The sequence below is a fragment of the Colletotrichum chrysophilum genome (genome assembly GCF_026319265.1).
Source record: "Colletotrichum chrysophilum strain AFK26 chromosome Unknown scaffold_80, whole genome shotgun sequence".
Taxonomy (NCBI): Eukaryota; Fungi; Ascomycota; class Sordariomycetes; order Glomerellales; family Glomerellaceae; genus Colletotrichum; species Colletotrichum chrysophilum.
In genome coordinates, this window is record NW_026517367.1 from 51,751 (window position 1) to 63,829 (window position 12,079).

The 12,079-nt window shown below is 56.9% G+C and overlaps 5 protein-coding genes across 5 annotated transcripts; 2 read left to right on the forward strand and 3 right to left on the reverse strand.

The window, feature by feature from the left end:
- Window positions 1–2,167: 2,167 nt before the first annotated feature.
- COL26b_008819 (uncharacterized protein) lies at window positions 2,168–2,780 on the forward strand (the record flags this gene model as incomplete). Its single annotated transcript, XM_053181566.1, has 3 exons — window positions 2,168–2,235; window positions 2,312–2,401; window positions 2,477–2,780. The coding sequence occupies 3 exons, from the start codon at window positions 2,168–2,170 to the stop codon at window positions 2,778–2,780; spliced, it is 462 nt and encodes a 153-aa protein (XP_053034452.1).
- A 987-nt stretch (window positions 2,781–3,767) lies between these two features.
- COL26b_008820 (uncharacterized protein) lies at window positions 3,768–4,800 on the reverse strand (the record flags this gene model as incomplete). Its single annotated transcript, XM_053181567.1, has 2 exons — window positions 3,768–4,597; window positions 4,662–4,800. The coding sequence occupies 2 exons, from the start codon at window positions 4,798–4,800 to the stop codon at window positions 3,768–3,770; spliced, it is 969 nt and encodes a 322-aa protein (XP_053034453.1).
- Window positions 4,801–4,850: 50 nt separating this feature from the next.
- COL26b_008821 (uncharacterized protein) lies at window positions 4,851–5,277 on the reverse strand (the record flags this gene model as incomplete). The annotated part of the gene is made up of 2 exons (XM_053181568.1): window positions 4,851–4,950; window positions 5,042–5,277. The coding sequence occupies 2 exons, from the start codon at window positions 5,275–5,277 to the stop codon at window positions 4,851–4,853; spliced, it is 336 nt and encodes a 111-aa protein (XP_053034454.1).
- A 1,289-nt stretch (window positions 5,278–6,566) lies between these two features.
- On the reverse strand, window positions 6,567–9,635 carry COL26b_008822 (uncharacterized protein; the record flags this gene model as incomplete). Its single annotated transcript, XM_053181569.1, has 1 exon — window positions 6,567–9,635. The coding sequence occupies one exon, from the start codon at window positions 9,633–9,635 to the stop codon at window positions 6,567–6,569; it is 3,069 nt and encodes a 1,022-aa protein (XP_053034455.1).
- Window positions 9,636–10,978: 1,343 nt separating this feature from the next.
- COL26b_008823 (uncharacterized protein) lies at window positions 10,979–11,821 on the forward strand (the record flags this gene model as incomplete). Its single annotated transcript, XM_053181570.1, has 2 exons — window positions 10,979–11,040; window positions 11,095–11,821. 2 exons carry the CDS (start codon window positions 10,979–10,981, stop codon window positions 11,819–11,821), a joined length of 789 nt encoding a protein of 262 aa, XP_053034456.1.
- Window positions 11,822–12,079: the final 258 nt, after the last annotated feature.

A 12,079-nucleotide genomic window follows, 5' to 3' on the forward strand; every position in this document is an offset into this window, starting at 1 on the left:
GACTCGGACGTCATGTGGTGGCTGGCGAATGACAGTTGGGGAATGCGCATGGCATGCATGCGCCAGACGACTCGTCGCAGCTGACTGGCTGAGGCGAGGAAGTCCGAACAACTGCAGTTAGTGATCAAGATGGGGATAAAAGTGCAGAGAAACGAACAGGACAGGCCGGGTGATTTGGTTCGTTTCGACAGCGAAAGACCGTGTTGGGGATGGAGGGGTTAATTTGCGGGCATGATGAGGAAGACGAGGACTGGGGAATGAAGGATGTTTAAGGTAAGGTGTCGTGGGATAGCACTGCTAGGTAACTTTACTGATGACTGGTTGGTGGTGGTGTTCGTGGACTGGACTCGTGGAGAGGCGTTGTTCGTGATGTGCTGCCACCTGCCCCGGAGGTGTGGGGTACGTACCCCCGGAGGTATCTCGTCGTGTACCTTAGGGAAGGAATGTGGCCGAACGTACTTTGAAGTACTCTTTTCCAGGGTCCCAGCTGCACATGGAAGGGGCGAGGGAACATTACCTTACCTTACCTTAAGGTAAGGCAGTCTCCCGCTCCCCGCTAATGACGGGCAAGGCCTGGCGTTTGTCCTCGCTAATTACCTTAGCATAGCGCGGTCTTTGAGCTGCAGGTCCGTCGGGCGGCAGCTGCATATGGAACTTTGGTCTTTCTTGATCAATGATCATCCACCATTATCACCATTGCCGCCCCAACCTGCCCTGCTTGTTGACGGCAGTTCTGCGCCGCCTCGGCCCTGCCTCGACTACCGACCAACGGCATGTTCTGCCCGCGGGGGACTGAGGGACTGCTTACACCTAAAAAGCGGCGACACAAGGCACTATGCGGTCCGGACGGCGGTCCAAGTCGTCGAGACCCGATACTGGCCTCAAACAGCCCCCCCTCGGTCGTCTTCATGCTTTTCGGGGGGTGATCCCCCTCCCCAAACCCCTTGTTGACGTGTGCCTGCGCCTACCAACACTTAAGTATTGCTGCTGGCCATCCATCACTGAGAAAGGTGTACAATGTGTCGCTGTAAAGGTGCCAGGAGCCTAATTTATGCGGTCAACTCCATGCGGGCCACCCATTTGCGGTGATTTTTAGATTTGGATCGCCTGTCCCGGTCAGGTCCTGGTCGCATGAACACTCCCACTCCCACTGCTCCTTCCCCCCTTCTCGCTGCTTCTGCGCCCAATTGACTGGGTCTCGAGGCCTTTCCTTTTGCAGCTGATTACAGATGGTAACCTGGTAATTGCACCTCCACCGCCGGGAACCAAGCAATCATCCACCACCACCCACATCATGGCCCATGAGAGGGGAAGGGGAGGCTATTACATGTCCTGTCGGGTACACCGTTTGGCCTTCTGGGTAGGTACCGTACAGATAGACAGACCACTGTGTGTGCCTGTGCTTATGCTTGCGCCTGTGCCTGGCCCTTAACCATTCCCGGCTGGTGATCCAAAACCCATGTGCACCAACAGGCGGCGGCCCTGATGTCAGGCACCGCTCCGCCTGGCTTGGATGTCGAGCGAGCGAGCTTTGGTGTCGTGTCTCACGCAGAAGCTGCTGCACTGTCCAGTGTCCATGTCCATCCATGACCACGTCCAAGATCCGATCCAAGGTCAAGCCGACTTGACTTCCCCTCCTCCCCTTGCCCCGACGGGAGTCTTACAAAGTCCACCTCATCCCGCATCTAAAGCCGGCTTGCTGCTCCCTGCCTTCTCGTTCTTCTACTCCAACCTACCTACCTAACCTGGAACCCACCACCTCCCACCACTCGCCAGTATCAACTCTCAGCACCACCAGCGATCCCCTTTTCCCTGCCGCTTGCAGACGAAACAACTATTCGACCGCCTTCATCCTCGTCTCCCGACGGCGCATTCTTCCAACATCTTCACCGCATTCCAACTTGCTCCCGTATCACTGCCCAGCAATTCTTACACCATCTATCTCACTTACCCTCCCCACCGCACATTTACAACCGCGTGCCTGGGTTACTAGTGTGACAGGCACCCTGTCGATACTGTCAACCGCCCACTAGTCGCTGATCACCCTCCCTTTTCGTCGACCGCGAACCCAGCCATATCCTTTCCCTGGTTCCTCGCCGTCCTTCCCTCCAACTTCAACTCTTCAACTTACCGCTTTCTTCTACACCACCCGTAAAACACCGACGAAATGGCGCAAAACATGACCGACGCTGAGCTCGACCGCGACTGGGTTCCCAACGGTCGCCGCCCGCAATCGTGCGTACCAATTTCCTACACCCTTCCAGTTCGCTACTGGACTCACCGAGCTGCTGTACTGACTGCCAACTTGCAGTACTATTGCCCGCTCTTTCTCCGCGGAGCTAATGGACATTTTCCGCATTGAAAACAGTGTTGCCGACCTCGACGAGAAGGTTGTCCAGCGGTACGTTGCAGCAATTATTCTGGCAGCTCTCCCACCGCCAATCTGAGAGCCAACTACTGACGCGGTGGTCCACAGCAAGCAAACCGTTCAGACTCAGACCAACGAACTTGAGGCCCTCGAGCGTCGCATTCGCGAAATGGAGGAACGGCTGAAGAGCAACGGCCCTGCCCAGAAGCCTGCCGAGCGCCAAGCCGCCCATGATGCGGTAGCAGCCCTGTCCAAGGAGGCCGAGAAGGTCAGATCACGACCAGGTACGGCGCGCCAGAACCAGCCTCATGCCCCGTCGTCGGCGAACATGCCGCCCACACCCACTGCCAGCGAAGGTGAATACGAATTCGTCGGCAAGGATGACCTTGACGACGACCCTCCCCGACACTGAACAGCTACTCCCACAATCTGCCAATTCGCACCATACCCATAATACTATCACCACCACCACCACCTCCCGCCTGAGTCCCCCCTTCAAGCACCGCAACCACCACAACCACGGGCAAGCCACGGCGGCCACTTGTTCCTTGAGGCCATAAATGCTGACTTGCTCGGTTTCTCCCTACCAGACGGTGATCGCGAACGGGCGTGAGGATAGAGAACCCTTATTTTAGACTGCGACACCGGACTCTTTTAACATGAACGCTCGAGCGCAATCCCGCATATACCCGCACTCTGCGATTTACGGCCACACCGAACCGCGATGTCGACATTGGATTTTCGGTGCTTCTCACGCGGGACTGGAACCTCCATATTGGATTGCTCGCTTGTGCTTGGCAAAACCGCATGCCGAAGATCACATTTTGTGACGGGACGTCGCTCGCTATACCAGCCCTGAGCCTGTGTAAGGCACCAATAGGCATGACATTCCTGATCAACGAAATCGTTTGCATTTGGCTTTTTTCTCTTGCTGCCCCAAGGGCTTCGCATTTTTTTTCTTTATCCATCACGTCGGGGAGTTATAGCATGCATGAGTGGTGGTCCATACGTGGACAGGCGCCCTCTGGTCACTGAGACCAGCGGAAGAAAGGGCATCATCTGTATATACCAGGGGAAGAAGTGGAATTCACTGTGATTCGTTATGACATTTGGCATTGCGCGAAAGGGTCCTCAGGTGATGACGCCGACTTTGGCGCGTAGCCAAATTCCACACAGGCTGCAAGATTGTTCGTCGACCCAGGTTGTTGGTGAGCTTGGGCAGAGGATCTCGCCGTTTGCGAGCAACCAAGGATAAGCAAGGGCTGGGAGCACATTTTCTGCTTCTAACGGCTTTCAAATTACCAGGGTTCGCTCACTTGAAACAGCCCGCATTCCGATCTATCGAAATATTACATTCTTCCGCCCACGCGATGTCCTTGGTCCGGACCGCGGTCTCATCTCACAGCTTGCAGGTGTTGGTCAAAGAACACACGTCGAGTCCCTTCGGTCCGAAACTAACGAAGCTTCCCGTGTCGCCAAAGTTGAACTGGACATACATCGTCTTCAAAACCACTCCGCCAAAGATGCCATGGTCGTTGCCACTGGGCTGGATACCACCGAAGCACTTGCCGTCATTACTCGAAACTGGACCAAGGTTGATGTACTCCTTTGGTAACGTCCCGTTGAACCCACCGCTGGTAGCGAACTCGAAATCCGGAATGCCGGACGCAATGTTGCAGGGGAACAGCCACGCCCTCAGACTCGGATCGAATGTCGCGCCGGGGATCTCGGCGTAGTACAGGGCGACCAGCTGCCCCGGGATGAGGAGCAGGTTGCTCCCCGTGTCGACGGTCGCGGAGAAGGGCGCGCTCCACCACACGCCGTCGGCCATGGACGTCAGGCGGAAGCGGGCGACCTTGAAGTCCCAGTGCGGGGACCCGGGGACGGGCGGCTCGTCGACGAGGGTGGTGCTATCGCCGCTGCGGCCGGAGCCGAAGTCGAAGAAGCCGAGGGAGGAGTTGTGACGCAGGTCGGCGCAGATGGACGGGTAGTGCAGGTCCTGCTTGAGGCGGTCCATCATGGTGGGCATGGCGGGCTGGACGGCGGAGGGGCCGGACTTTGCGATGCCGAGGACGCCGCCGAGGCCGGTCTGGTCGACTGCGAAGTGGCCGGTGACGTCGACGGCGGACTGGATGGTTGCGTTTGTGATGTTGAACCAGTTTTGGTCGGTGAGCCCGCCGATGCGGAGGTTGTCGAAGTAGACCTTCCCCGAGACGCTACTGGTGTCGTCTGAGGAAGGGGGTGCTTTTGTTAGCAGAGTGTGGTTGGGGGTAGGGGCGGATGGGTGACGGACCATCTGTGAGGTTCCAGCTGAAGTCTGAGAGTTCTTGGCTTGCTCGTGACTTTGAGGGGTCGTAGAGGTTTGGTCTGCTGGCCGTCGCGATGGACTTTGGGAATTGGGTGTCGGTGGACAAGAGCCAGCTAGCGGTCATGTCAGTTTCAGCATCAGGAAGTGGGGAACAGGCTGTCTAGGAAGGATGGGTTACAAGTCTGAGACGCTGGAGTCGATCCTCACGGAGACGGGCTGCGCGTCGGGCGTGCCGAGGTAGATCTCGCTCAGCCAGGCGTCGTTGTTCGCGGTGCTCGCGGCGGGTGCGATGCCAGCTGTTTGGTTTCAGCTCGTCTTAGCGGTGGTGATCGGCCGTCGGAAACGGGGGAGGGAGGGAGGAAAACTTGCCGGAGTATCCAGCTCGTCGGGCGAGGAGGTGCGTCTCCAGGCCCTCCGGCACGGGCATGTCCCACCTGCGGTAGGCGGCTGCGAGCTCGGCGGGGCCGTCGGGGACATGGTGCGGGTTGGCGCGGACGGGGATCGTGAGGGATCGGCCCCGGGGCGGGACGGCGGCGGCGGCGGCGGGGGGCGCCGGTGTGGCTGTGGCGAAGCACCCGAGTTGGATGAGGGAGAGCAGCATTGTTTTGACCGTCATTATGGTGATGAAATGCTTGGGCAGGAATGATCACGGTGCTTGAGAGACTCTCTCTGAATGGAGTGGCAGCTTCGTAAAGATAGGTCTGGTCGGCTACACTTATATATGACCAACACAAACATACATCCCTTCATGGCCTGATGTCTTGCAACCGTGTTATATGACACCTTGAGACCGACAGGAGGCCGCTCCCCGCAAAAATACGGTGATCTCATCTGCCAGCGAGCGACATTTGTGCGTTTGTTTGCCTCTGTCTCGTGCAGAGAAGAGTCTTGGGGGGGAAAGGAAAAAAAGAAGTTTGTCTTTCCCTGTCTGGACGATCGCGCATTGCCCTTTCAGTGTGTTACGGGGCGCAGCGGATCCAAGTGCCGGTGCAGACACCCGTCTCGCGTGTGGTTGTGTAGGAAAGGGCAACTAAAGAGGCAAGGAAGGAAAAGACAAGTTGTGGTTTTGAAGGGAAGGTGATTCAGGGGGTGATTTGATGGTTGGTGTTGTCTTATCATGTGGTCTCACTGTGTGATGGGCAAGCGGAGTGTTTGTTCGACGAAAGGGAAAATTCATTCCTTTCTTTTTGGGAGCAGCGGAGTTGTGTTTGACTGTAAGGCGATGGACGAATATCGATGATTGTTGATTTTGTTTATTCTGTCATCCTGTCGAGAAGGTGAAAGTGTGCGCCGAGGATTGAGCCGGGACCGACGGGTGTGTTTCCCCGGAGGGACCTTGCTGGCGATGGTTTGCTCTTGAGATGAGTATGTTATTGATGATCTTGTGGTACGGGGGAAAGGGGGGACTCGGTGGTTATGGGTCGGGCCGTTTTTTGGCGATGACTGGGTCGGACGAGGACAGTCATGCGGGATGCGATGTTTGGCGTGCTGGGGAAATGACAAATTGACGAGACGGGGCGATCGGCAGCCTGCGTTACCTGTGACTATTTCGGTGCGCGATGGTGAGTGTTTGCTACTCATAGCGTATTCACTCGCCCGTCTCGGCTACTTGGAATGGCGACGTTTTATTGCCGTTACTGGTTTCCCTCGGTAGTATTTGGCCTTTTCTCCTGAATGACATCTGCTACATCACAAAGTGCAAGCAGGCTCACCTATGTTCATGGTCGCATAGAGTAGTAAAGAGGGAACCAATTTCACACAGCCGAGTTGAGATTTCACGGAGCAAAACGCGAACCACAATGTCTTGACTTTTTGAATTCATCTGCTAAACGCCTAGGTATTGTATGTATGCTTAAACTTCAAAGCAAAAACCCCTCGTCTACAACCTCTTCACAACTCATCGTGCACCTCCTCCTTGGGCGGAGGGGGTCCCTGGTGCTGCTCAAACTTCTTCAGAATCTCCTCCAGCTCCTCGTCGGTCGGCGCCTCGCCGTCACCGCCGTACTGGACGTAGCTGCCGCCACCAGGCAGCTCAACGGTGCGGCCAGCTGCTTCCGGCTCGGTGGCGGAGCTCTTGGCGGGGATGGTGGTGGTGGACTTCCCGTTGTCCGACTCGGTGGACGCGGTGGCGGTGTTGGTCGTCGAGGAAGAGGTGGCCGACTTGGTCTTGTTCTTGGCGGCGCTCTTGCTCGCCTTCTTGGACTTCTGCTCAAAGTGCTTGACGCCCTTCATGGCGAGATCCATGCCGGCCTTGTCGAGCTTATCGCGCTTAGCTTGGAGGTCCTTGACGAGGAGGACCGGGTCAGCGGTCGCGGCGAGGGCGTCCTGCTTCTCCTCCATCTGCTTAAGCCACTTGAGGGTGTCATCGTACAGATCCTCAACGACGTCAATGTCCTCACGCTTGTACAGAGGAGGGACGGGACCCTTCTCCTTGACGACATCTTCCATCTTGCGCTCCTTGTCCTCGTCATCCTCGAGGTCGTCAAAGTCGGCAGAGGGAGCGGGAGTCTCGGTGGAAGAAGGGGACGCAGCAGAGGCCGAGGCGTGCCACGCGTCATACTCGTCGATCTGCTTCTTGATGTTGCCGACGAAGGACTGGGTAGAGTTCAGCGCGTCCTTGAGAGCCTGGATAAGCTCGGGGCGCTTCGCGGCCTCCTCGCTCCTCTTCTGGATCTTGGAGACGGGGTCGTGGAGCTCCTTGTACTTCTTCTTGAGCTCATCCTTGGTGGCATCGGCGCCGTCCTCGTAGAGCCAGTCGCTGGCCTCGCTGTTCTTCTTCTCCAGGGTGGCACGCTCCTTTTCCGTGGAAACGGCAATGAAAGCCTCGTTCTCGAGGAGGTCACGGACCTTGTAAGTGAAGCCCTCGAGCTGGTTAAGGGCCTCCTCTCTCAGACGGCGAGCCTTGTCGGAAGCCTCAAATGCCTTGAGGCGATCCTTGGACTTGACCAGCTCATCGCGGGAGATCTCAGGACGGCCGGTCTTCTCGAGAGTGAAGTCGACGGAGATGACGACAAGCTCCTTCTTGGGGGCGGCCTCCTTTCCGTCAGCAGCCGCGTCACTGGGCACGGGAGAGGACGAGGCGGAGGTAGCGTCAGTCGCGGTGGAAGCGGTGGTGGAGGAAGACTCAGAAGAGGTAGACTCGGACTCAGCGCCATCCTCGCCGTCCATGACCTTCTGGTCCTTCTTGCCAAAACCGAACAGGTTCTTGACGCCGTCAACGAAGCCCTCCTTCTCGGGAGCGTCGGCCTCGCACTCAACAGTGGCCTTGGTCACCTCAACCTCGCCGTTCTCGCTGCTAAGCTTGACACCGACCTTGAAGTGGATGTCGCTGTCAACGCAGGAGTACTTCTCCTCGAGCTGCGCAACGGTGGCGGTGAGGTTCTTGGTAGTCAGAATCTTGGTGTCCTGCTCGGCAGAGTCGACCTGTTGGTAGAACGTGACGGAGAAGTCGTCGTGGTTGGTGAAGGTGACGTCCTTAGCGACACCGCCCTGGGGAGAGATGGGAGACCACAGACGCTGGTGCTGGAGCTTGTCCTTGGCGTTGGTCCACTTCATGCCGGAGGCAAAATTGGCACCCTCAGAGATGCGGATCTCCTTGACACGGAAGCTGGGGCTCAACTCAGCAGCGCGGAAGCCAGCGCCGAAGACGGCGGACTCGTCTGAGTTGACGTTGCTACGGATCTTCTCGGCAGAGCCAACGACAGTCTCCAGCTCCTTCTGGACGAAGGGCGTGCGGGAAGCACCACCGTGGAGAATGACTGAGGTGAGGTCGGAGAGCTCGAGCCCGGCCATCTTGAGGGCGTTCTGAACAACAGCACCAACACGAGCGGCGTGGCCCTCGGCCATCTTCTCAAAGTCGGCACGGCTGATCTTGTACTTGAAATCGACGTCCTCGTAGAGGCCCTCGAAGCTGGCGCCGGTCTGGGTGTTGGCGCTGAGGACGTGGCGCAAGCGCTCCGCTTCCTTGGTAAGCTTTGCGATGGCGCGGCCGTGAGTCTTGACCTTCTCAGACTGGGCAGAGACCTTCTGCGCGCCCTTGGACTCGACGAATTGAGAGACCATGTCGTCAATGATGAGAGAGTTCAGAGCGTCACCGCCCAGGGTCCTGTCCCAGCCGGAGCCCAGAACGGCAACCTCCTGAACGGTCTTGTTGTACTTGCCAACATCCTTGACGGTACGGCTCTGGAACTTCATGACAGTGGCCTTGGTGGAACCGGCGCCCATGTCGAAGACGAGGTGGTACTCGGGCTTCGCGCCCTCGTTGATGTTGGGGAACTGGCGAGAGGTAGCGTAGTTGAGGCCGACAGCTAGACCATCGCTGATGAGGCTGAGAACCTTGAGGCCGGCGAGGTCGGCAGCGGCCTGAATGGCGCGCTTCTCCTCAATGGTGAAGTAAGGAGGCACGGTGAGGACCATGGAGCGGACGGCGGTTCCGGCACCAGCAGCGACCTCGGCGTTCTTCTGGATCGCCTGAAGCTCCATGGCCAGCAACTCCTCGACCAGCCAGGCCTCCTCTTCCTCGGCGAAAGACTTGCTCTTGAACGCAGCTGTTCCTCGCTGCTTGTTTTTCTCGAGCTGCAGGGCGGGGTGTCGGGCAGCGTACTCCTGGACAATGGGGTGGTCGACAGTGAGACCGAGGATGGTCTTCAGGTTGGGGTAGACATCGTGGGGGAATCTGGCGGCGAGGGCGACGGCGTCGGAGCCGTAGAGTCTCTCGGGGAAGGATCCGGACTTGGGGCCGCTCGAGAGGGGCTTGAAGGTGACGGCGGAGATCTCTTTGCGGCGGGAGTCCTTGGTCAGGACAATGTCGAGAGGAATGCCAGGCTTGACCAAGGCGGCCTTGATGTACTCGGTACCAAGGTCAACACCCAGGACTGCGGAGACGGCAAAGACCTGGGCAGAAAAGAAGAAAACGCAGCCGAGGAGTATCCTCAACGGCGAGGGCATTCGTTGCGCCATTGTGTGGGTGGGTTGCGCCCAAGGGCGCTGCGTATACGGTTATTCGTAGAGACGGGTTCGGTTGGTGGTGCCTACAGGGACTGCTGGATAAGTCCCGGCGAGAGGCTTGGGAGACTCGACTGCGCGGTGGGTGTAGAGAACGAGACGTAAACAAAAACAAGAGCGAGACAAGAAAGGAAGGGGAGGTCTCGTCGCAGTTATGACCCAGAAGCAGAGAGGATATGGACAGCACGGAGGGTCGTCAAAAAAGAGACGTGAAGGTGTCCTCTACTGGATTCGCTGCGGTGCCATCCCCAGACTGGGTCCTGCTCGGCAAGGTTAGTGGTCCCCCTCGTGCTAATGGCTTACCTGTCCAGGCGAAGAGGACAGCTGTAAGAAAAAAAAAAGTTGTGGCGCAAACTCCCGGCAAGCTGCAAGGCTGACTGCCCGATAAGCACGCGATTGGCGCGATAAGCTTTAGGCCCGGGAGTTGGTGGTGGCTCCCCGGCGATGAGTGGGGCTCTTGGACTCGGTCAAGCCACAGTTAAGGGGCCGACGCCGAGCTTCCATCGCATAAGTCTATGTCAACAATGATGCTCTCACGGACGAGACATTACCTAAAGGTTACGTGACTGATGACACCATTCAAAGCGGTCAGTAGCCGCGGGCATTGAAAAACTCGTTATTGCACCTGTTTGCATTGTACTCGAGACGGGTTTCTCTTGGGTTCTTGCTGGCGGACCAGGGCAGCTGCAGAAGGTGGTCCGTACAAAGCCACATGGAAGCTTCGCGATTCTTGCTAGGAAGAACCCCGGACGCTGGGGCATGGGTTGAACTGCTCTGCCCATTACAGTTTGGGACGGCGGAGGTTCAGGGCCGTAATCCAGCCAAGACATTCGTTGTCAACCTGGCACTAACACAACCCCACTCACCATGCAAGTTTACGTGAAAACATGCAAATCATGGCTGACAAAATCAGTGGCAAAACCAGAACTTCCAGAGGGAGCTATTTTTGCGCATTTTCCAATATTTGCACTAACCGTTGCTTTTACTCTCTTGAGGACCAACGCCGAGATCTGAATTTGGCCAGCCACTATCTTTGACTTTCATTATTGGAGATCGCGGGGTAACAAAGCTGCAGTGGGGCAGCTAATGGCGGGGTCAAGATGCAGTCGCTGAGCTCACTGGAGAGCAAGTCCGTCACTTCACCAACTCCAGCTGTTCTCAACTTTGGCTTGGAAGCAAGCTTACGAAGAAAATACATCTGATTTTTTTTTTCAAAACTTGAATTCACATTGAGGTGCTCAAAGATCACCTAAACCTTCCCTCCTATCCCTTGCCTCGGTTCTACCCCACTATCCAGCATGGGGCTGGTTGACAACGAAGTCGAGGGCCGGCTTGCTCTCGTCACCGGCGCTTCTGGTGGGTAAGGAACTCCGTCAGTCCTTTTTTTACACAACCAAGTTCTGAGTGTGTGTAGAATTGGAGGTGCCTGCGCCAGAGAGCTCTTTGCCAACGGGGCGCACTTGGCCCTGACCTGTTCGTCTGAAGGTACCCGGAGCAAGCTCTCGGACCTTCAAAACGACCTCCGCTCAGAACAGACTAAGGACAGGCGAATCTCGTGTCATGTGGTCGACATGTCTTCATCCAAAGGCATCGAAAAGCTTTTTGCGCAAATCCTCGACGAGCACGGGCAACACCCCGACATCCTCGTCTCCAACGCTGGCACGGCTGGCTTCAACAACAAGGCAAACCCGCAACTGGAGAATATCTCTCTTGAAGAGTTCGACTTCACCTACTCCATCAACCTCCGCGCTTCATTCCTGCTCTGCAAACTCGCCATGCCCCATATGGCTGCGCAGCACTGGGGCCGCATCATCTTCGTGTCGTCCATCTCTGCCATTGGGGGCGGCATCAACGGCTGTCACTACGCTGCCAGCAAAGCCGGATTGACTGGGCTGATGAAGAACCTGGCTTCCAAGCATGCCAAGGACGGGGTCACGCTGAACGATGTAGCACCGGCCATGATTGGCGAGACGGGCATGATACCCGACGAGAAGCGCGTCGAGGGCACGCCGGGAGATGTGAAGAACATCCCCGTTGGCAGATTGGGAACCCCGCAGGAGTGCGCTAATGTCGTGATCATGCTGTGCAAGACTGGATACTTGACGGGCCAGAGTATCTTGCTGAGCGGCGGTCTGAAGTGAACTCAGCAGTCGGACTCTGCCATGCCCGCAGAGAATTTACGACGGCTCATTTTTCTATATTAATATCTCTAGTAATTTCCTTTCAGAACCCACGAGTCTGTGTGGCGAATGATAACTAACCGCACAGTCTGTCTGCCTTGTCAGATTCCAACATTTGAGTCGGACGTTGCCTTGAGATGCCGAGGACTTTTCAAACAAACTCGACAAGTGTTTGCTTCAGGACTTTCTTCTCAGCGCCTGTAGCTTGAAACGTCTCAC